The 25,138-nt window shown below is 38.5% G+C and overlaps 1 protein-coding gene across 1 annotated transcript in view; it reads left to right on the forward strand.

Moving 5' to 3' along the window:
* hs3st1l1 (heparan sulfate (glucosamine) 3-O-sulfotransferase 1-like1) overlaps positions 1-7,868 on the forward strand; it is a 30,294-nt gene extending 22,426 nt beyond the window's left edge. The window contains exon 2 of the mRNA XM_032554115.1: positions 6,413-7,868. Within this exon, the coding sequence (XP_032410006.1) occupies positions 6,585-7,526 (942 nt within the window). The 5' untranslated portion in view covers positions 6,413-6,584 and the 3' untranslated portion in view covers positions 7,527-7,868. The remainder of the gene's footprint in view (positions 1-6,412) is intronic.
* The last annotated feature ends 17,270 nt before the right edge of the window (positions 7,869-25,138 follow it).

A 25,138-nucleotide genomic window follows, 5' to 3' on the forward strand; every position in this document is an offset into this window, starting at 1 on the left:
TACACGCCACAAATAGACAAATATTGCTTTCCAACAGTGCTGCTCTATAATATTTTCCCACTGAAACAAATGAACATGATTCTTCCTACTTCAAGTATCAATAGTAAATCTATGGGACATTTGTGAATTATAGTCAAGTGAGCTGGTTTGCTAGAACTTGCAACAACAAAAATGTAAGGACAGAAAAGAAGAAAGAGAGCAACCTTTTGGATGCTTGCAAAAGATCTAAAAAGTGTGGAGTGTAAATGAATTCTGCCCCGTGTTATTCTGCTATTAGGGCAACAGTTATTTATGCTTTAAATGGAAAAATGTTGGACGGAAAATGTATCACCGCATCTCCATGTGTTAACCCAACAACAGCATCACTCCATATGTTGGTGCCCCGTTTTAGAAGGATATGACCATCCTTGATTTGTATTTTAAGATAATATTACCAGAAAACCAAATCTATGTTTTATCAGCGTTAGGGTTAGGGCTAGGCTGGTATCGACAGTGTTTGGTTCAGTTTTTCCAGCAATGGTTAAAATATTGAGCAACGTATTTAAAGAAAACTGAAATTAGTCTGAGATATTCCAACCACTAGGTGGCCCCAGAGGAGAATATTTCTAAGATTCATCTGTTTTCAATCAATTGTAGAGTTCATGTAATCTTTAAATAATTTTCTTTACAAAACTTTTGGAAACATTTTAACCTGTTTGGAAACAAGATGGGTTGTTATGTGTCATGTAAACCAAAGTAAATGAAGCAGAACTACTTACTTATACCTTTTAATTAGTCGAGTCATTCACACAGCAGTATTCCTTTACATGATGAGACAAAATATTATATATTTGATTCATAATCTAAGGTTCTACTTTATTGTATAGCTATAATGTTTATTTTTATTTTAAAAATTGTTTTCCCTGCTTCTTTAGTGCAAGAGATCAACCAGGTCTTTGAGGTTGGAAGGGAAGGAAAAAAATCCTTCACTTTGACAAGCTGAATGTTTAGGTTTTTGTAATATAACCTGTTAAAGTGAGCCAGGAAGCCCACTGTAAACCAATATTCATCCATAATTTAAAGGCAGTCCTGTATGTGGGAGAGCTTCAGATGGATGTGTGTAGGTGGAAAATGTACTATGTGTTTTTTTTCCCTGCCAGCCGGCAGGAGTAAGAAGCTACGGAAGAGATGTTGGAGAAGAGGGGAAAGTGCAGGACGAAGGTGCTTGTGCATTTTGGTCCCAGGAGGCAGCTTATTTGGAGGAAGGGCCAGAGTGTCTGACAGGAGACGACCTTAACGACACTTTAAACCAGTGAATCAGAAATAACTAAAAACACAACAGGATTCAGGAAAGTGCAAAGAGAGCAAGGACTACGCGCTGTTCTGATTCTGATAGCATTTTATTTAGTCCTGATGAAAAGAAACCCATTACCAGTTAACAATAGTTATTCATGTCTTATAACTCTTTAAGTTTTGACACCAGAAAAATGAAAAGTCCCTCATTAATGATTAACTTAATATATTGAGTAGAATTATTTGATTGATATTTATAAATCCCTTTCTGAACCTATTTAATAAAGATGCTCTTTGCAATCAAGCATTATTGGAATAATAATTATGTTGCGCTAACATCTCTAATGAGTAGTTATTAAAAAAAGAAAACTCAGCCGCTGCTTACAGTACCTGCTGCCAGCCACAGTTAATTTTCCGTGGTGCTGAATATGAATGAGGAATAGTTCTGCAGACGTATAGAAGAGGTTGTTTGGGTTAATTAGAGGGAGCGAGGCTTCCTGTGGCGTCTGGAACCTCTGCAAGCCTTTCTTTTAGCCCGGAGTGATGTAACGGCTGCCTGTCGGCTCAGGCTGCAGGCAACTCTGCTGCTCCACTGACTGACTCCTTAAAGTGGTCAGCAAGTCGGCCTCTAGTGTGTGTTGGTGGTCAAGTGGGAACGAGGTACACGTTTGATTTTGGCATCTTAGTGAACAAGCATTTAGAGACCATTCATCGGTGTCCAGCAGAGGGTGGATAATATCCCATGTGTGAACAGCAGGAAAGCATCTTGAGCATGAGTGGATTCTTAAAGGACTAATTTGTGTGAGGATTATTTCAGGCAAAGTGTGATCTCTGCTCCCTGGCCCCTCACTTCCAGTGTAATTAAACTATGTCAATCGTTTTGCAAAAGAAAAAGAAAAAAAATCCAGCATAATTCTGGAAAAATGCTTAAATCATAATAAATAGATACTGTTTCCTTTATAACTGACCATACAGGGGATTATAAATGTGTGCAGATCTTTGTCGATATTTTTTTGATGTTGTAAAAACACAACTTTGCAATTGCGGTGTTTCTATTAAGTAAGAAATTAATTTAAAATCACACGTGACTAAGCTTATCCACATGATAAGTGGTTAAAATCCTGACAACAACAGATGGAAAGAGTTACATGATATATATTCATAATTCAGCCGTGGTGCTAGCCTTCATCATCTATCAGCCCATCACAGGAAATGTTGTCGTCTTGTTGAAGCGAAAAAAAACTCATACTTGGGAGCGGCTATGTATGCGATGTTTCGGGGAAATTGTAGTTGGCAATTTTACGCAACAAACTTAGGCTTGCAATAAAATACGTAAGACTTGACTATGGATAAAATATTTTAGATTTGACTGAGAAAAAAGACTTGACTTTGAATGAAAGATGATAAACTTGACTTTAGACTTCTAACCAAAAACATGGGACTCAAGATTTCAATTGGATTTTGGACAAAAGATCTGATTTGGACTTTTTATGAAACACTAAAGACTTGGATTTTTAAAGTAAAGCCTGAAACTTGACTTGAACTTCTGATGAAAATGTGTGATGAAAGACTAGACTTGGATTTGCTAAAGAAATAATGAAATTTGACTTGGACTTTGGACAAACAACTCACGATTCAGATTTAGAACTTGTCCTATAAAGAACTGGGAGTTGGCCTCCTTGTGAATGTTTTCCTCTTTTTTGTTTTCTGTCAATTAAAATTCGTCACTGATTCTTAAGAGGTTTTATTGAAAGAATAGACAAAGTTTTTCACTTTAATCTAAGTCATGGGAAAACAGCATCATCAAAAGTTCAGAATCCCTGCAGATCTGCAATATGTGTTTCATAAAAAACATCACTGAAACCACACTTTACATCAGTTTATTTTCACCTTTCTAACCTCCTTGCCTGACTGTATTTTTTTATGTTCATCCCTCAGTAGGATTAGAATGATGCACCTCAAGAGTGCCTGAAGGACAAGTACAAGTAAAACATGCAAACCCCAGAAGCTTAAAAGTGCCTGGAGCTGAGATCGAAATCTACACTGTCTTTCTGCGCAGCTGCAGTGAGCCGCAACAAACCGATGCTGCATCCTAGTCACAAGACTCACCGGGGCCATATTTCTTCCCTGCCAACCTGTGCTGTGCAACACTCCATGGCTCTAACAGCGTTTGACGGACGCTCTCCTGGTTAGGGCGACTGTCAGATAACATGGCTGCCATTTGTCAAACGGAAAAGCCACAGCGATATCCAAAAAAGGCTGAATAAAGCCATAAGATCCATGAATTTGAAGCAGCAGCTCCTTCCAGGTGGTTCTCTGCAAGGAGGGGAGCAGGTTGGGGGATATTGGATGAGACAGAAAGCTCGTCTGCCTGCCTGGCTGCGGCCATTGGACTTGGCAGCTCTCTGCCAGGGAAACGCTGACAGGCAGGCGCGCCTGTCACGGCGCATAAGTGCCTCCTTGCACAACGCCAGGCCCTATAGGGCATGTCGGCTGCTCTGCGTTCAGTACCGTCTCACTCTCAGGCCAACAATTGAAGTGTGAAGAGAGAGGGGCATGTGTCATCACCTTTATATGGATGAAAGCCTCTGTAAGGTGAGAGAAAGGCCAGTGGTGATATCATAAGAATGCACAGCGCTCGTTGGCACGCGCGTTCGTCACAGAAGCTTAATTAGAGGAACGGCTTCTGTGACTAAAATGCACACAAGGCAGAGTTTTTCTGCAAGCAGAGAATTTATAATTACACTGGGTCAATAAAAGCAACATAAGTGCACAGATTTCAGCAAAAATGTTTCATGCACACGTCACGAACTGCTGATTCTCTTTTTATATAATTTATGGAAAGACGCAGATTGAGGGCCTTCCTTCTTTCTCTGGGACTTTGAAGCTTTAGTGAGAATTAATTTCAAATACTCAAAGCATCAGTCATGGGAGGACAATGACTAATGTACCCGGAATAACCTGAAAGTTATCAGCAGTGAACCTGATGTTACACTTTGTTAGCTCGCAGGTCACATTGGCAAGACGGATGAGCTTTACGTTCAGTTTTCAGGTGATTTGTCACACTCATAAACTTGTGACATGCCAGTTTTCTGTGACATCTCTGACTTCTCACAGTCCTGAGGTCATCACTGCAAACTTTGTCTTCCACATCATTTACTTTTGACATCTCAAGTGTAGTTATAACTTATAACCCTGTCGTTATGGAGGGTATATTTATATATATATCCAAATGTCGGAGGAGAACGCTGCACTAAAATGTTATACTTCTGAGTCGGGTTATGTTTTCTTAGTCTTGTGCTGTCTTTGAATGTGAGTGTTCATATTTTTTGGTTAAAAAAGTAATTAAAAATTGTAGTTATAATTATATATACCCATGCAACAACTTTGTTGAATAGGCTTAAAGAAGACATTGTTTTTTTGTATAAATAGTGTGAAAATGTGGCTAAAAAGTCTTAAATAAATTAAATATCTTTAATAGCCATAAAGAAAAACATCCAAAGACTAACCCCTATAAGAAAGACTAAACATTAAAAGTAGTTAAACTATAAGGTTTTATTTTATTTAGAGGTAAAAGGCATTGAAAGCTTGACTCCGTTTTAGATTTAAACCACAGAACGCCTCAGATTGAAGCTACTTAAAGCTGTTTCTCTTCCGGGAACTTTGTTGAGTTCATGGCATCACAGACACCAGAAAGCTGAAAATGGGTCAGTGGTCATGACCTTAAAGATAGGTAACAGCACATCGCATCACCAACACTTTGAAATACCAGGACCTTTTAAATAAAAATCTGGAGGCCTCTGCCAGAAAACGGATGACCTTTCTGCGGCTGAATTCAAAACATATGGCTACATCAACACAGAAATGATTTACCACACACAAAATCAAACTAATGGTTGCACCAATGACAGTGGAAAGAATAGTTTCTTCATCTTATTGTTAAAATATTTTTTTAAAGAAATTGTGTTTCCTTGAATTAAATTGTTGCTTCCAAATAAAGATTGTGTAATTTAAAAAAAAACCCTTTTCCACAACTTCACCACAGTGACTTACATTGTTACATGATTTTAATAAAACCAATACTGAATGGAAACAACCTTGAAATAACGTTGGCAAATGTTCAGTTTCTCCCCTGCAAATACATGCTGGGCGTTATCCGCAGGAACGTCAGAAAAGAAATCAAATTATTCTAAAACTCCGGTCAAATTTGAAGTTATTTCCTCCTGAGCTGGCCCATTTTGAAAATGTGTTTTAAGGATTTGTAAGCAATTTCTCTGCAGCATTTTGGCGGAAGGAGGACTGTCTGTTTGGTGTGTGCATCCCTGAAAGAGTTTTGTGTGGCGCTCAGAAAGAAAAGATTACCTCACTGTGACCTTTGCTGTTGAAGCTAGGTGTTTGCGTAGCTTGGCCCGGTTGTTTTGACTAGCTCAGTGATCGGCAGCTAGTCTCTTGACTGGTTTTCCATCAGAACGTATCAGTGGACCTTTGTTTTTTAAAATTAATTCCTTGGCATTAATTCTTTGACAAGTGTCTATTGAAGGCAAAAAAGGCAAATTATAAAATATTTAAGAAGCCCCGTAGAAGTATATCTGAACTCGAAAATCCAAGGTGATGGATTAAATTTTTCCCAAGGTTTTCAAGAGGTTTGGAGCTCCATTAGAATTCATATTTAACACCCCAAATCCTTCAGCCTCTGTTTGCTGAATTTCATTGCCTTGCTATTGATCCCTCTTGACACGAATAGGAAATCAAAGTCACCTAGCTGTGGAAACTTTTCTTTTGGCCTTCAGCTACACTTGCATATCTGAGACAGATTTTCTGATGAGCTGTCTGGCTAAGTGTTTTTCAGCCAGAGAAATTACAGTATCAATTGAAAGTGACTTTATAGAGTGAGGAGGAAAAAGCAGATGTGAAGAAGGGGGAGGAGGGAGCTGAGAAGAGAGTAAAAGACCGACGATGTGAGATTATCCCTTTGAGACGCAACACTTATGATAGACATGGATTGTATTTAAGGCAGGATTGCTTTTTCAGGGGAATGAGGAAAGTGCCATTTCAGTATAATAAAGACATTCATTCTGCTTCATATGCCTGAGTTCTGAAAGCCTTTTCTTCTTCTTTTTGTCTTTGTTCCTCTCCACAGATGTACTGCGGACTGCCAATGATTTTTCCTCCTCCAATTCAGATTCAAAAGCAGGGAAAGTCTGCATTTCTGACTTCTTCTGTTCTCACTGAGCGCCGACATCTCGTCTGCAGCTAAACCGCTGTCTTAGTTCTCCTTTATCACGCCAGTGTTCACTCATCCATTCATCCCCATGGCTTCCTTTCTGGTATCATTGCTTCTGCTGGTTCTCCAGACATATGCTGCCCCATCTGAGCTCATTAAGGCAGGCTTTGGTTCAGCCCTGGACAGCAAAGACCCTGATCCAGTACCACTAGTCAATGTCTCTGAGGATTCCACTTCATCCCCACCACCAGGAACAAGCAAGCGGACCCCACACAGCATCATTATTGGCGTGCGAAAAGGGGGCACCAGAGCGCTGTTGGAGATGCTTGACATTCACCCTGAGGTTGCTGTGGCTGCCACTGAGGTTCACTTCTTTGACTGGGATGAAAACTATGCTAAGGGTCTGGAGTGGTACCGTGACCTCATGCCGTACTCTTACCCTCATCAGATCACGATAGAGAAAACTCCGGGTTACTTTACGTCACCTCTCGCACCAGAACGCATCTGCGCCATGAACTCGTCTATAAAGCTGCTGCTGATCTTGAGAGACCCGACCGAGCGGGTGATCTCTGACTACACCCAGGTGTACTTCAACCGACTGGAGAACCACAAGCCGGTGCAAGCCATTGAGAACCTCCTGGTACGTAACGGAGCCCTGAACATCCACTACAAGGCGATCCAGAGGAGTCTGTACGACGTTCATATGCGCAACTGGCTGAAGCACTTCCCCCTGGAACAGATACACATCGTAAACGGGGACGCTTTGATCCACGACCCCCTGCCAGAGCTTCAGAAGGTGGAGCGATTCCTGAACCTGCCTCCGAGGATAGTGTCCTCCAACTTCTACTTCAACCAGACCAAAGGGTTTTACTGCATCCGGAGTGACGGACGGGAGCGGTGTCTGCACGAGTCTAAGGGACGTCCTCACCCGTCCGTCAACAGCACCGTTCTGCAGCAGCTTCGCTCCTACCTACGGGAACACAACCGGAACTTCTTCAGGATGGTGAAGCGCACCTTCAGCTGGCAATAAGAAACCTACGTCACAAACTGGACTCTATCGAGCCGAGACTAAATGAGGAAAAGAAACAGCACTTTACACATACATGAAGGAAGTCCTTTGAGGAACCTCTTATTGATTACTTTTGTGATCTGGTTTCAGCAAAACTGTTCTATATTTACACATTGAAGACAAAAAAAACTGTAATTACAGACAAATGTCAAAAGAGAACTTTCAGGTTTATTTCTTTCTGTGCTGAAAGCATTTAGCTTGTCAAATAGCAGTGAAAATGAGTTAGCTAAACTGATGAACTTTTGCCCGACTTTCTTGTTTGATATTCTTCTTGTTCTTACGAATAAACTATTGTTTTAAAACGTACAGGAAAATGTGTTTTTTCCCCCCCCTATCTTTTCATTTCCAAAGTGCCTGATCCCACCAGCCAGTGCTATTCAGGAAGCGTGAGATATGGGCAGAGGCATTACAATAAGCCTTTGATTTGCTGTGGTGCAAGGTAGACATTAATGCAAGGAAATGGGTACCCTGGAGCAGCACTTTAGTTGTACAGGAATCACTAATAGCTTTGGACATTGAAGGTGGCCTGCGCCCGCAGCTAAAGTCAGATCTTCACAGTCAGCAAGCTGGAATCCGCCAGAGCTTCTGTTGCATTCTGCTGCTGCGTCGCTCAACAATTTGCACAGGTGTTAAATGTGGTCGTTAAATCATATGCCCAACAGCCCTGTAAATTATTTACAAATGACACTGTATCTGCATTGATGCTTTTTCTACATATTCTCGCTTTCCTGAATTGCGCAAAGCGTGCAGTTTTCCCAGAAACAGCTTGTCGTCGTCTCCCACAACAAATAGACAGGGGTCATGTTTCTTTCATTGATTAGACTTTAAACAGCAGCCAAAGCTACAGCTCCACTGGGATCTGATATTCATGTGATCTCGCTGCTCTGTCTGCTGGAATAAGCACTGCTCCCCTCCCGAAGGCAAACAGTCATTGATGCTGCACTGAATCCATATCCTGGGCTGAACATGGGAGGGGGTGTAAAGCCATGGGCGATATAGAAATGTGCTGAATATAATTACATTAAGAGTCTAGTTCAGCAGTGTGATCTGGGGTTTAGGATGAAAATTAGTTTGGAAAATTATACTGTACGAGTAGACAAATTTTAGCGTGATGACAATTTAAAAAGCTAAATGTAATCATTCTTAAATAATCTTGCTCCGGGACTTTTCTCTCATCTGCTCAACAGGGGGCACTTGAGCCCAATGGTACGTTTTACACAAAAGATGACTTCAGACGTGCCTAGTTGTGCTCCCTCCTGTTGTTTCAGATAAAGGTGAAGGGCCTGGGAGAGTTATTCTGTGACCTTGGCTGATATGTTCTTCGGTATGTGCAGCCCAGCTGCTCATCTGGGAGATAAAGCGACTAGTGGTATTCCACACACATTACCGATCATTCCCAGGGTGCTAGCGTGGCAACGCTGTGTTTTCTGTTCCCCAGGTGGGTAAGAAAGACAAAATGCCATGTTTGGTTTGCACCAGGAGTACGCAGCACACTTTTAGTCCTTTTGAATTCTCTTTATATTGAAGGAGAAGCTGGGTTTGCTTTCTGAGAGGTGCAGCATGCATGTCAAACGGTCTGTTGAGTCAATCATTTCAGTGAATTCTATAAAGTTCATTGTATTGTTTGGTTAGAAATTGTCATCCACTCATCATCGATGTGCTCAATTTTAATTTGGGGCTTTTAATTGTTCATTTGAATCGTCTTATTTCCAGAATGAGGCTGAATATCCAAAAGAGCAACTTCTCTGATCCAAACTGCCAGAAAATCATACATGCAGAGATGCAACACTGACTCTTTTATAAATTCATCTATATAGAAACCATTTATGCAGTATGTGACTTTATAAAGGGTTTTTTATGGTTTATTCAACAGATTCCTGGATGATAACCTGGTAAGATACTAACATATTTAATGCATAATAAAGGTTTTTCTGACAACCTTTTTTTTTGAAAAACGATTCTAAATTGAGAACAAAATAAACAATAGCTCATTTAGCCCCAAGAATAAATCATAAAACTGTAGCGACACATTTTATTTTAATATTGTGATCTTAAAAACAATCTTCATGAAAAGCTAACAGGGACTGAGGGAGCTTTTAAAAGTTGTATCAAAATTGTGTTATAATTGTAACAAGGATCATAAATGTTCCTTGTTACAGGAACAGTTTGTTGCAGGATGTCACATTCTTTTGTGTGATGAGTTCTGAAACTCCAAAAGCTAAAAACAAAAAAAAAACAACATCACCCCAGTTCTCTCTCCACTAGCTGGAGTTCATTTTAAAATTTTCATCACACCTTCTCGGCCCCTCCGGTCAGTCCTGTAGGTACCAACGTCGGGGGACAGGGGAGCCAAACTCATTTCCAGTTTGAACTGCATCAAAGAGGGCCTGAACAAACTGCTAAAATATTAATAAACAGCTGTCTCTGCATTCGATGAGTACTTCTTAAAATGAAATAATCTCATCACTTTGAAGTTATTTGGCAGTATATGGATACAGACTGTTTTGATTTGATTAATAAGATTAAACACACAACTGTTATCTTGAAGGTTCAATTTTTGTGTCCCGTTAGAGTTTTACGGTGAGCCAGATTTGGCCCCCAGACCTCGAGTTTGACAGCTGTGGTCCAGAGGAAGCTGGAAGGGAACACGACCTTCTCTATTCCAGAGGCTCGTTCACTGCCATCTCTTAGATCTCGTCTTAAAACCCATTTATATTCTCTGGTTTTCAACACCACTGAGCCTTAGTTTGACCTTGTTTGTTTGAATTAGTTTGTGATTCATCTTTTGTTAGCATGTTATATTTATGCTTTTATTTTGACGTATGTTTTCAGTTTGCAGTTCTGTGCAACTTCACTTTTTACTTAAAGTGAAGTTGGTATGGTTTGAATGATGAAGACAAGGACAAAACTCGTATTTCACCTTGTTCTTCAAAACTGTTCATTCACATTTTATCAACTCAAACTAAACATTCCCTTGAGATGACAGAGATGATGCTGAGTTTAATGCGTTGCAAGTTTTGGAAAAACGTGTGCTCATAAAATCTGCAAACAATTGTTTGGATTCTTGCTATTAACACATAAATTAGCTCAACAATGATTTGCTTGACATAGAGACGATCCGGTTTTCTGTCAGAAGTAGATTTACATCTACGACAGTCTACGCCACATGAGCCAGTCTTCAATCTGGCCCCTCTCAAACTCACTCAAATCATTTTGAGACACTGGCTTTTCAATTCAAAAAACAAAATGTTCCCTTGCTGCCGAATATATCCTTCCCGCTAACATGTGTTTATAAGAATAAGGAGTTGGAGTAAATAAGTTCTTCCCACTCCTTTTCAAGCAATTTTGTTTATGTCTAAATATGGTAATACTATGTAAAACATGAAATGAATGACTCAGACAATGTCTTTTTCTTACTGTATATATATTATGGAATGTATTTGTGTATAAGTGGATGCATATATATTTTCTTTGTTCCTTTTTGTTCCTATTAAGAGGCATAATATGTATTTTTATTCTTTTAAATGGCTTGAAACAAAGCAGTAAAGCAAATCAAGTGCCATGATGAAGAGATAAGTTATTTACTTCATATGTCAATATGACATATGCCTGATATTCATACAATTTCTTCTGATTAAGAAACAACTTAAATGATAACTATATTAAGTGAATACAAAATGTACCCTGATCAATATCATGGTTACAACATATTTCTCAAATGTTGTCATTCAGTACCAAAAACCAAAAGGTCACACCTTAGAAAAAATAAGTTCATTTATCAAAAAATCAACAAAATGTTGTTTTAAAGGGGCAGCATTGTTTTTTCCAGCCACATAGTATCATTTCATAGCACAATCAAGTGACTATGTTACCTTCAGCAGTTATAAACATGTCATATACTGTATATATATATCAAATATAACTTTCAGCAAATTTGAATATGTAATTTAACATTTTAAAATGGGGAGTCTGTCTCTTTAAAAACTCAAACTCCGCCTCCAGGAAGTCACCACAACATTGCTCCTCTATTAACCCTTTAGCACTGAGAAGCAGATCCTATAATGAGCTCAGGTGATGCACAGTTCCACCAGGTGTTTGCTAATTGCTGCTGGCTGGCGTGAAGGAGCTCAGGCATTTTGTACAGCTGAATGGTTGCCATGGGAGATTCAAATATTTCTCAAACATGCATGAAAGAATTAAAGCAACACTCCAGATATAATTTTGATGAGGGAATGACATTATAACGTGATGTAAAGCTCAAAAAAGTTAATTTTACATAACACTGCCCCTTTAAGTTTTCCTTTGCTTACTACCTCATGAAAAGCTTCCTCAGACCTTCTGTAATGAAAACCCTGACTCCAACAAGTTTCTCTAACTAATGGCTCCTATTGAGTGAGTCACTTATCACTGCATGTCTTTGATAACTGCCAACCTTGGATGTAATTAAAGGTTTGAGGGGTGGTCTGGAGCAATCTGCTGTAGATAGTTTGGCTGCTCTTGTCATCCTAGGAGCCTCTAATGATCTGTCTAGGATTGTGATTGATGAAGCACTTAGCATCGAATCAAAGCAGGAGGAACGCTCGCTGCTTGCTAAGCTCTTTGCAAACTAACAGCCACTGTATTTGCGCGACATGAGTCTATTACGGAACTGTCCTTGATGGGAATTAATGACCTCCGAGTCAACGTTGGAAGCGGAACTTAATGCACAATTAAAGTTGATTGACATGGCTCAGCAGAGACATAAGCTGCGGACTGCACGCGTCAATGAATCGTTCTGCAGCTCAATAGGAGTCCATTTCCTCTTCTTCGCTCATGAATGCTGCAGAATACCAAGTGGCCTTTGAAGATGTTTATCCACCTACATATACTCTTTAAGTTTTATTGATTAAAAACTTGTAGCATTTAAAGTAATCAAAATGTTTTTCCAATGCCAAGATTTTTTAATTTGTTGCTTTTCCCGAAAAAAAAAAATGTTTTCACCAAGGGCATCGCCAAGGAAACAAGGAGATGTTTTCAGGCTGATCTTATTGGTTTAAATGCAACCAACCTGTAGGGAATAACCCATGTAATGGTATGCACAAAAATCAACTTATTCCAGCCTTTTTACAATTTTCTCAATCAGTAAAATCACAACAACCGGGGATCTAATGAGATCAGGGAGTTGATGTGTTTCCCAGAATGTGCAGGATTATCCCAAACACAAAAGACTCCCAAACAACATGAATCGCTCTGATAAATGAGTTTCTGCTCTTGTCTTAAAGGCTCCTTGTGTTGTACGTCCTTTGCGATTACTTATTTATTTGTTTGTTGGTTTATTTTTCATTGCCTCGGGCACAGAGGGCATGTGTTTGATCTGATCCCACTGCAGCCTTTTCTAAAGAGGGAGGACGGCTGCTGCTGCATTCAGGTCAAAGGGAGGAGAAGGAGACTTGTCTGCCTATTTGCAGCTGAAATATAAAAAGCTCTGATTAATCCTTTGAGGTGTTGGGCAAATAAAAAAAAGGATTTTGAAAAAATGAAGATCTCAATCCTTTTCGTTAAGTGCTCTTTCTAAAAAAAATAATAATAACAAAGTGGCGGCAAAAAGAATCTGATCAGGGAGTGCTGAGATTGTTGACCTCTGCAGGAGGCAGAACGTCAACAGAGAGTCAGTGGTTCAGTTTTCAGTCGTTTCAGGACTTATTTGATTTAACCATAACTTAGCGTCATTGATTTGATTTAATAATGTAATCCGCATACATCAGCAGATATTTTATTATGATAAAGGCCAAATAAAAACTAACAATAATGTAAAGCCAACGCTTTTTCTTCCTTTAATTGTCTTTTTGTGTGAGAGGTGTGTGTTCCAAAATTACTTAACTACTTTGAAAAAACAGTCAGCGGTGATAAAATTATGTTTTTATTTTAAAAACCTGTCATTTGTTCCTTGGAAATATTTTAAATAAATACAAAGTATTAAGGTATTTTGAGTTATTATTATGCCTTTGTTTAATTTGTTAGTTTCCAAATACTTCTATACTTTTGAGACGAGGTCCCAACTCTGCTGTTCTCTAGGTTAAAATATCAGAGGTTTGTAAACTCCTGATCTGGAAAATGTGCAGCACTATTTTAGGTTGAGAACTGCCGGACCTCAGTCACTCAACCAATTTTCATTCTGAGATAGAGCAGTCACTCATCCATGTCCGTCTCCAGAATGACCTGTTTCTAAATGTGACCATCCGTTTTTATATGTCGGCACACTGATATTTTTTATGCAATGCTGGAGAAAGGATGGATACATTGGTTGAACTTAATGGTCATTTTGGAAACAGATTTTGATAAAAAAAAAACAAACATTGCTTATAGAAAGTCTAAGATAGACGCAACCTTCTACAATTTTTCTGCAAATTCCAGTTTTAAAGCTGGAGTGCAGCGTGGTTGTTTTCTCATGTAGCCGCCTTTTAGCTTTAAATAAATCCTTAAACGAGAGTCAAGATTAATTTTAGAAGTTCTCTTTTATGTTTATCTCAACACTGCTGGTTTTTATGATTAAACTGAAAACTAAAACTTTTGGTGACTGTTGCTATTCTGAGTAAGAGCATAAAATTGTTATTTGTTGTGACCTACCCAGTGAGATCTTCCTCTCCCAGTGTAACCCCACACTACACAGCATCTCCTCTTCTTGTAGACTGTGTGTCTTTCCTTGAAGCTCCTGTCACCGTTCTCCCTCAGCCTCTTTTATCCCTCTATCCTCCCCAGCAGCTCTTGTCTATTCAAATCAAGGGCTGGCGGAAAAGTGCCAGTAGGCATTTCACTCTGCAATATTTCCTTTGGGTGCAAAACCCCAAGTCCCCGCTCTGATTCGTCAACAGTCACACAACAACAGAAGTCGGAGTTCACAGCCGTGGCAGAGAGGATCATATTTTAGTGCTGGTTTACAGCATCCTGGGCCCACAGGAGCCAAGTGTCACACAAATGCTATTTACAGCCATAGAAAAAGAGAAGAGGAACCCAACAAATGCATCTGGCTGTCAGTGTCATCTGGGATTCCAGCAAGAGTTTGATGCTTTCAATAACTTGTTTTTCGTTTCTGCGCTTCCTTGTGGCCTTTCTGCAGCACTTTAGGAGGTAAGACAACAATTTGTCTCTAATTTTTTATCCATCTCCATCTGGATTTTGTTGTTTCAAGCCCAGGGATTGAATGGGGGTTTTATTTCCAGAACATCACCTTCTTTTTAAAAAGTTAATTGTGCTTTAGCAGGGACTTGAGTGTTACCCTGTAGCTAACTAATTTCAAAACCGAGTCTCTGTGCTGCTTTGTTTGCACTTTGCAGGAGAGAAAAAGATGGGAAGATAAAGTGTGTTCAACGGGATAGTGCAGACTTCAGAGGGAACGATAACATCAGCCCAGTCCCCTAGAAGTCCTCAATAAAGTGAACGTAGCCTTTGGGGGGCTGCTAATCCAGCCGACCTGTGACAGCTCAAACAGGTAAATAAACCAACCCAGGAACTCAGAAGCTGGAAAAGAAGGAGAAAAACCTTCACATCAAATAGTTTAGGATTTCTTAAACACGATTAAAATCCACTAAATACATTATTTTTTTAATACACTCCTATCAACACCTTTTATTTTGTGCAATAACACTTTTTCTCCCTCTCCTTCCTCCAAATTGCCATTTTATTTATGATGCACCAGTATGTAAATTTGCTATTTACCTGATCCTTTGTTGTTTTTATGGATATTAGTAACTAGTGTTATCAGATTAGCAGCAGTTTTAGTTCATTTAAAGCATTACAAAGTAAAAAAAGGCATGTACCAGGATCCTCATATAATTAACATCATAAAGGAGTGTTTGGCTCTTCTGCAAGCTTCATAATTTTTCTAAAATAAAGATTGGATTGCAATAACATTATTGAAGAAACCTCCCTTGGCTGAGATGTTGCTGTGAGAATTATTAATAAGTCCACCATCCTGGTTTTGTTGACCTTTTTGTTCTTCAAGTGGAAAATCAATTTAACTTGCTAAAGCACAAGCTGTGCTTAGTTACAAATAGTCTTTGCGAAGCATTTCTCTGCTGCATTTACATCTTCTATCTATGTGCAAATGACACTTTAAGGTAAGAAAAAATGTTTTTAAAGCTGAAAATATAGTTTTTATTCAACAATAATGACAAATTGAAGACTATTTTGACTATGAAAATGTTATTTAGTAACTGATGTCATCATCAGTTACTGAATAACTGATGATGGAATTGTTTTTATTACATCAGGTAAGGTTTTTTCTTTGTTGCCTCTAAACATTGACAGAGTAATTTGAGCACATTTATTAAGTTAAAAATCCTATTTAAGTGATCCAGACAGAAGATTGTGTGGCTGCTGAACCATTTCTAAGTGGATTTAGTCATGTTTTTATATCAGCATAATGCTGAAGCATCCAATTGGGTCTCAGTTTTCTGCAGATAACAAGAATTTGTAGGGACTTTTGCAGGAGAAACAGACCAACAGCATCACAGATCAGCTACCATACCAAACACAAGTAGGCAATCATCCTTTGTTGTATGACAAGACTACCTGGAGTTTGTTACTGAAAAATTCATTCCTATTCTCATCTGACCAAAATGTACAGTTCCAGTTAAAGTTTCAGCACATTTAATGGAACAGAAATGTTTGACATTGGTCAGCCTGGAACAACATCATCTGAAAGGCACCAACCGTGACACGATTCCTCTAGAAAACTATGAATGGAGTGGATTTAATTATTGTTCTGACTCTAGCAAGAATTCAATTTTTTGGCATGTTCTTCATCTTTCCCATTTTGACGAGTGCCTTGGGGTCCACACTCCAGAGTCACAGAACGTTTTGGACTTCAGGAGGAAGCCAGAGAGAATCTAGGACTGCATGGGGAGAACATGCAAACTGGAGGAATTTGAACCCAGGACTTTCTTCCTGCAAGGCTGCAGGGCTTCAAACCACACCGTTGAAAACAAGAATCTTTGAAATGCAGGATTTTCTAGTTTCTTTATAGTTAAGCCATAGTACATTTACCTAATAGAAATCCCTTTGTAACATGGAAAGTGTCGATTCTGATTACATGAAATGCAAAAAGCATTAAAAAATATGCACGGCTCTTTTTGCAGGTCTTACTTCTTAGTCTGTCTGAGGATGTTTTTATGTATTTATTTTGTCGTCATTTCTGTTGCTTTTGAAATAACTACCAATTTGACAGAGAGAATAACTACCTGGTTAATGCCTAGGAAAAATATTTAATTTACTTTAAGATTGCACCTTATTCACAAAATAAATTGATAAGATCTGGAGAGATTTTATGTGTTATTACACAACATCTCCGTTGCCTGTTTTCTGGGGTTATTCAGTAAAACCAAGGAGATATGAGGAAGGTTCTCTTTTAGTTGGTATTTTCTAAAGCATATTAATTATTATTATTATTATTATTATTATTATTATTTTAGAATAAGGTTAAAACTTTTGCAAGAAAGCTGTCAACACATTTTAGAATATAACTGGAATTCCCAGAATAACTTCTTCTGGTAAAACAAATCGATTTTACATTTCTATTGTGACAACAATCCAACTGTTAACATGGATATGTATGGATGAAATAACAAAGTTTTGCCCACATCTGTAATGGAAACGCAGTAAAATTCATTTAAAGATTTGACTATATGCTGAAGCCAATCGGGAACTTTGTTGTGGAAGTGTTTGCATTTCAGGTGCCGCTTCTGATCCTCTGTTGTTTTAATCCATTTTAGTAACTAGTGTTCTCAGATTAGCAGCAGTTCAATTGATTTAAAACATCACAAAGAAAAAAAAAAAGGTATGTAATGTTCCAATGATGACTGGGCTGCTACTTCCCTATATCCAAAGGAGGAAGTTGATGTGGGGATCAATAGATAGAAAGATGGATTGACTCATTTCTTTTAGCACTGATTCACTGCTCAATGGCCACAAGAGGAAAGTGAAAGCTTTAACTCTTGTAATCACCCACTGTTTGCTTGATTACTATTCCAAATATTGTTCTTGGTGCAGATTCTTACTTTCAGTTACACCCAAGAGTGTTTTCATTGGCTTTGACCTCCCCAGGAAGCAAACCCCTGGGTCGGCATTATCATTCATATAAACATGTTGTTCAGTTATACTCCTCTGCTCGTAGCTCATTGATGCAGAAATTGGGAGCATTTTGCGTGCGTCCCATTTTAATGACTTCCCCCACCCCAGCCAATAAAAGAAGTGTACATGTGTGTAAGTAGCAGCTGGAAATGAAGGGTGGCTGCTGGTCAGCCTGAACACAGCCTTGTTAAAAAGTCAATTAAGGAGAAACAAAGAGGGAGCAGAGGACAGAAATATTTCTCCTCACAGCAGTTTCTTTTTTTCATTCTTGCAATGCTTGGAGCAGCTTCAGCAAATGAGTGCAAGGATTATTTATAAGCACAACTCGTCTCCTTGAAGTGAAAGACGGCGGAGTCCAAGATTATGACTGTGTTTCTTGAGGAATTTGACATCAAAAACTGTTGTTGCAAACACACAGTTTCACACTTGCTCTCCAATCTTCTCTGGTCCTCGTGTGGAAAAGAAGGGTCTAAACTAAGGTTGATGTTTTTTTTTTGTTTTTTTTTACACCATCTGGTTTGGGAAGTAATCTAAAACAAACACACACTTTAGATGATAAAGCTGTGTCTGCTGCACTTTAAATTCAATCAGCCAGAGGCATCCGCAGACACTTTCAGGGATGCAGTTTATTGCAGAAAGGGTACGTTAAACACAGCAGCTATGAATCCGTCAAGTGTTTCCCTGCTGGATGTGAGATTAGTCGAATTCTTTTGGTTGTAAATTTTTAAGTATTTCAGCATACTTCAGCAGTGCGATAAAATGTAGACTTGGATTGTCTCCCCCGAGTATTTTAATTTGGCAAGAAAAGTCTGTGGCCAAAAATGAAATCCTTCATTCCAGCTTCTCTGCTGGTTTACTGGCTGTGCTTTAATCTTTTATCGAGTCAATACTGCTAAAAACAGAATCCAAACAGTTAACTGGAATGGTTGTCCAGTAGATACCTACAGGAAGCCTGCTTCTTTTTACAGAAACAGATGCCACTACAGAGGCATCTGAATTAATCTGTAAATGAAAATGAAATGCATATTTCAATGACAGTTCTGTTGTTCTGTGTTGTGACTCATCTGCCACAAAATGTTTTTCTCAGCAAAACGATTAAGAGAAACTCGTAGTGAAAATGTTGAAATTCTCTTTTCTGCTTTCCAATAAGATATGTTTGGTTGAGAAAAATGGCAAGAAAAGCATCATATCTCCAAAGATTACAGCTGACAATAAAGGTTGTGAAGTGGAGTTTTTCCAACACACTGCATTGGAAGGCTTTTTGTACAGTCTGATACGTTAATGAATATTGCCCAAAACTCAAGATGTTATAATTAAAGATGATCAGGACCTGCACTGAAATGGCATTTAAAAAATAAAGGAATAATTACAGAAGTCAAAAAAATTCTGAAGTAAAAATATTTAAGCTGTTGCTCCTCTGGGAACATGTAGATATTTGTAATCATTCCAAGAAGACGGTCCAGATAATTAGCTGGATGGCAAACAGGCTACAGTGGTTTTGTGTTTACTCTGGCTGTTACAGCATTTTAAAAATATGCAAATGAATCCAATTCCCCAATGTGAAGCCCATCTCAGACGGGTCAGAGTTGTGCAAAGCATTACGTAGATCTTCTTTGTTTCTCTGCGATATAAAACAATAAAGCAGTAAAGTAATTATTAGCCTCCACAGTTCAAGTAGTAACAAAGTTTTATGATTCTGTTGTTTTTATCTCCTGAGATTTGTACTTTCTTTGACCAACATTGTGTCCGATAAAGACTTTAGTATTCTGGAATCTAATCAGGAGTTTTGTTGTTTACTTGCTGTTGTTTATATTTATGTAAATATAAATACATTTAAATCTAGTTCATTTGAATGGCTGTGCTGGAGCTCACATACATACAGAGCACGGAAAGACAGAGAGACAGTCTGTGTTTGTTGATGCGGAATGAGTGAAATGAATTAATATTCTGCACTTTTTGACAATTTGTTTTAAACTTTAGATTTGGAGTGAAATGTCAAGTCTTTTCAAATAACTTCCAAGTCTGATTCAAGTCCCAAGTCATTGGTGTAAAAGTCCAAGTCAAGTCAAAAATATAAAGTTATGATATTAATGACTTGAGTTTAAACTTGTGTTTTATGAGTACTTTTATACTAAATATTCAAGGATAGTGTTATTTTATAGTGATAACATTTGTAGAAAAAAAAAACAGAAAAAAGAAAAAGAAAAAATGTGTTTTTAAACATTGTTTTTAAAATTATTTTCTAGTTTCAGGTTGTGCAAAGACATAAATTACAGTCGTTGCTAAGCCAAAAGCTAATATGCTATAATTCACTGAAACAGTTTTTGGCATATTTGAATGAAAATGTTAAAAGATGTAGTAGTAGTTGGATTTCCAAGCTTTTTTGTGACGCCTAGTTCAGGGAAAGCGAACAGCACATTCACACCTGTCCTCATGATCTTGATGTTTCTCAGTGTGAACAGCTATTAGCTGAAAAGTGGGCACTGAAGTTTGAGTTTCACCTCTTCGGACCGCAATCTGACGCCTCCTCAGTGAAGAAGAGAAGAACTGATAAATGTATCACATCTGCACTCTAATAAAACCCTGATTGGAGGCGTATCCATGACAGGCACAGCATCACCTGGCCGGCCCAGCAGGAAGCAGTGTGTCTAATAACGAGCCGAAGTGTCAGGCGAGGAACATGCAGGCGGGAGTGGAGCGAAAAGACGAGCGCAGACTCCTCTCCGCAGCAGCCAGCCAACACACTTAACTTGCAGCGTGTCTCTTTTTGCTCCATCACAAACCACATGAGGGGCAGATAATCACATTTTCTGTCAAACTGAATAGACGGCGGCAGCTTGGGGAAGGGAAAATAAAGCCATGGCGATGTAAATGTGTCTTGTTTGTTTCTTATTCTGCATGCATCAGCTGTCACTGCGTCTCAGGTTTCAGTGGAGAAATAAGTCTAACCGTGAATCAAACCCAGGCCCTTTGATTGGCAGCTCATTACGCTCCCCGTTACGAAGACGGCAACCTTGGAAACTGGGGGACGGAAAAAGAGGTGGAACCAGGTTGAATTCGGCATGCGAGCAACGCAGAGGTGCAGAGGTGGAATACATTTGCACTTTTTTACTGAGTTATTGTGCTGACTTTTATGTTCTTTAACCTGAATTTACTTAACATGCGAGTAAGATTAATGTGCAGCGTCCCATGACAAAGTCTTTACTTTTGCTAATTGAACCATACAAATGATCACTCCCACCTATTCGCTTTAACTAGTCTTTGTTCTCCAATGCAAACATTTGAAAGACCATTTCTCCTATTTTTTCTTTTAGAAAATTGGATTTACAACTCCTTCCAACTTTAGTAATTACTTTGACCGCTCCTTTGTTCAAAGAAAAAAGTATTTTAAGAAAATAAATTATAATTAGTTTTTTTCCACACTGCCTCCCTCCAAATCAGAGATATTAAGTCAAGGCTGAGGCAGCTTGCTCAGCGAAGAATCGCCCTGACCTGTGTTTTGCTTCAATTCAATCAAACATTTGCTGTTGTTCTACAACTATGAGATATTAGGAGCTACATCAAATACGACAATGCTCACAAAATATTCATTTTGGAGATGAAATGATTTATTTTAATAGTGTTTTTCCAGGCTTGGCCTACAATTCAACATAGAACTTCGAAGGTTATTAAAAACTAAAATTGGGAATCCGAATTTGACATTACTGTTGATTTTCTCTAAACCACGCATAAAAAATATACACGGATCAAATTTTGTACACACACCTCCAGGCTTATTTGGTTAAATGTTTGTTCCTAAAACTTTTGTTGCCGTCAACAGGCTTCCGGCATCACAGCAGGTATCTGATCACTCTTTTTTGACAGGATCGTTTCAGTCTAGATTGATTAGTAAGCCTGGCGAGGTTCAGCTTTTAAACACAGCCATGACTTTTCAACAGAGTTGAATTTGAGGGCTTCACATCAGTCTGAAGAGTATTTTTTAGCAAATTTATCCATTTCAAAACCAGTCTTGATGTGTTTTGTTTTACTTTCTTGCAGATAAATCTAATTTTTATTAAGATCTTGCTATGATTGATGTTGGATATTCCTGGATAGAATTAGTAGAGTTCAAATTAAAATGGGTCATTCCATATTCTTAATGTTAGCATGCTTTATCAAACCCAAACACTACTGTTAGCACCCCCAATCCATCCCAGTTGGGAGCCGTCTAAGTGTTGAGGTGATGAGATGTTGTGTACATTAACACACATTGAACAATGCACCAGTACAAATGGCACCAATACAGTCCCACAGCATGATGCCGTCACCGCCACACTTTAAAGTTAGTACATGTTTCTAGATTTAAAATCCCCGCCTTGACTTCTCAAAACACACTCCTAAACTTTGTGGCCAAGCAGCTCAATCTTTGTCATTGTTGGTAGCAGCAAATTTCATTTCGCTTAATATTGCTGAGCTAAACTGGAGAAAATGAACCAAGTTAAAGGAACTTGAGCAACCAGGTGGAATATGTGGTTAAGACGAACTTTGTAAGGGAAACTTGATTTTCAGGTTTTTATGATTTGTTTCTATGACTTTTTGTTCATCTAATTCAATTTGTTTTAATTTGCTTTTAGAGTGTGATTGCTAGTTTTTATTAGTTATTGTTACTTAAATATATTGTTAGTTTTAGTTACATTTTTATTAATTGTAGTAGCTGTTTAATTCTTTCATGCTATTGTTAATTCAAATGTCGAAGTGTTGTATTGTGATTACATCAACAGGGTAATGACTACTAAACAGAAGATTAAATAAAATTAAAAGAATTACATTTATTGCTGAACAACCAACTGACTGGTGTTTTCTCCCAACTTTTGCTGCCACCATTTTGTGGACTAGCGTAAGAAATCATTCAAAACTTTAACTGAATGTGACATTTGCGCTGAAGATGAGTGGATGTAAACCTCTGAACGAACTGGATTCAAACTGGGAATCAGTGCTAATGTAGCATAAAATCTACACTCTGCACAATCAGGGACACAGAATGAAGAGATGCTGTTTGAACATATGCAAAAACATATTTTTCAACCTTCCCCACTAGTGCACAACGGTATTTTTCCCATCTGAGAACTCCCTGTTCCCTGCAGAAGGCCCAGCAGCTGCCTCAGTGTCCAACTTATCTCTGATTTCCTGCAATTTGCTCAGAGGAAGGCCTTTCATTTGTCTCTTATCACTGTACCAAAGAAGAGGGAAAGAGGTGGAAGGAGGAGGAAGGGGGAAGCAGGAGGTCAGAGCTCCCACTGTACAAGGCCACAGCCCAGCTTTCCCATGCCAACGTCTGATCATCAGTTCCGCTGGGGAGCGGCGCTTAGGGAGAGAGAATCACACCTCAGCTGTGGAGAGAGGGATAGAGACAGACCAAACAGAGGAAATGTAAAAAAAAAAAGAGCTAGAAACGGCTTGACAGCTCTCACATCTCCTCTCTACCATTCCGTCACAGCATGGCGTCCCTGTAAGCCTAGAAACTCAGATACAGAACCAGAGCTCGCAATTTTCTTTCCTATCTTTTCCATCAACTTTCCTCGTGTATTTGTGTCTGCCTTTACCACACACCTATATTCGTATTTAGACGTCGTTAGTTTGCCCACTGCAGGCTGACATCAGCTTTTCTTCTGTGTGTGTGTGTGTGTGTGTGTGTGTGTGTGTGTGTGTGTGTGTGTGGGGGTGTGTGTGTTGGGGTGGGTGTGTGTGTGTGTGTGTATAGAGCGTGTGTCAGCATGTCAGAAGACTTGAAAACAGACTTGAACTGAGCAGAGTTCAGAGAAGACATCAAACTGGATTAAAGGTGTTCAGTGACAACACGTTAGATAAAACGTGAAATTTCTTTGACACTGTAAAGAATGACAAGGCCTAACTTTGACTTCCTGTCACTACAATCTCTGTCACAGCCAGCGTTGCTCAGACACAACAGTCTGTGCTGAAAAAAGGGGCAGATTTGAAAGTGATCAACTTTGTAAATGTAGGCTCTGTTTTAAAGTGAACAATGGCAATTGTAGCCTGTCAGATGTGTGAAAATTAACAGTCTAAGTCCACCAAATTAAAGCTGCTGGAAAGCTCTTTGTTTACCTGGCAAAATAAATTAATAAAAATCTGGCAAAAAAAACCGACAGCTGCCTAACGAGCACAGACTGGTGGAAATCACAAAACCCCAAATACAAGAAATTATAAATTACAGCAGCGACCCAATTTGTTGCAAAGCTTGTTACTCAGCACGCTCCCACGACTCCTTTTCTCTCTCAGGCCTCTTGGTAGGTCAGCTTGATCCTGTTTGTTTTCGTGCTCACAGTTTATGCAACCACTATGAAGTCACTCAGAACAGATTTTAGCATAGATTTTTCTCTCAAAACCCACAAACAGCATAAAAATTTAATTTTATGGCAAAGACCCAGCATGGATGTGTGAATAATATAAAATAATGAACCATTCATCCAGATTAAAGCAAAATGGAGTTAATGTGTGGACCTGTTGGTATCTCACTCTGAACTCTTCATCTCTCATCACCACTTCCTTTCTTCACATTTCAACCACAAACTCAATGGGTTTTTTTTTAAAGTAGTGCATAATTATGGGTCATGACCCTTTAAGATTTTTGACATGACCCAAAATGGAATTGAGTTTGACGTAGTGAATGGAAGAAAGCAGCTTAAAGTGAAAATATAGAGCAAATGTTGGAGGTGCTATTAAAATATGGAAATTCATTATAAAATAAAATGAAGGAAGAATATCATAAAGTCCCAAGAGTGAAATAGGAAAACTGGGGAGATGAGGAATTGTCCCTTATTGTTTATGAAAACTGGCCTTCTGACTCCAGTTTTCCACTTACACATCTGAAGAACAGCTTCAATATGTTTGTGTGATTCTAATAGTTCCTCTGAGCCTGGAGCACCGAGGAAAACAAGAATAAATAATATTCTGAGATCTTCACAGATGCTTTCCATCCAGGCTATCTGAATTTATGCTTTTTAAAAAAAAACAAAAAACATAAAAAACTGTGTTTTTTATCCATCCAGAGATAATTCACATCTCTGGATGTGCAAATCTGATGAAAAAACTCATACTTAACAGACTTGCAATTATAATTGCAGTAAAGTGTAGTTCTACCTGCAGAAAACAGAAAATCTCACTGAAGTATTTTTGGTCTAGTTTCTAGTGCAAATATCTTAGTAAACTTGAAATAAGACAAAAGCAATTTACAAATAGCTTTTCAGCAAGAAATACAAACTTGTTTTAAGTCAATAATTTCTTAATACTGCTGAGAAATTGCTAGTTCCACAAATTATTTAATTAATAACACGGGAAAAAATGTCTTGTTATAAGTCAAATAATCTGCCAATGAAACTTTTTCATAAATATTAAGGAATTATTTATGGTAAACAAGCTTGTGTTTCTTGCTGAAAAGTTACTTGCAAGTTTGTTTTGGAAATTTTAAG

This window comes from Xiphophorus hellerii, chromosome 22 (genome assembly GCF_003331165.1).
Source record: "Xiphophorus hellerii strain 12219 chromosome 22, Xiphophorus_hellerii-4.1, whole genome shotgun sequence".
Taxonomy (NCBI): domain Eukaryota; kingdom Metazoa; phylum Chordata; class Actinopteri; order Cyprinodontiformes; family Poeciliidae; genus Xiphophorus; species Xiphophorus hellerii.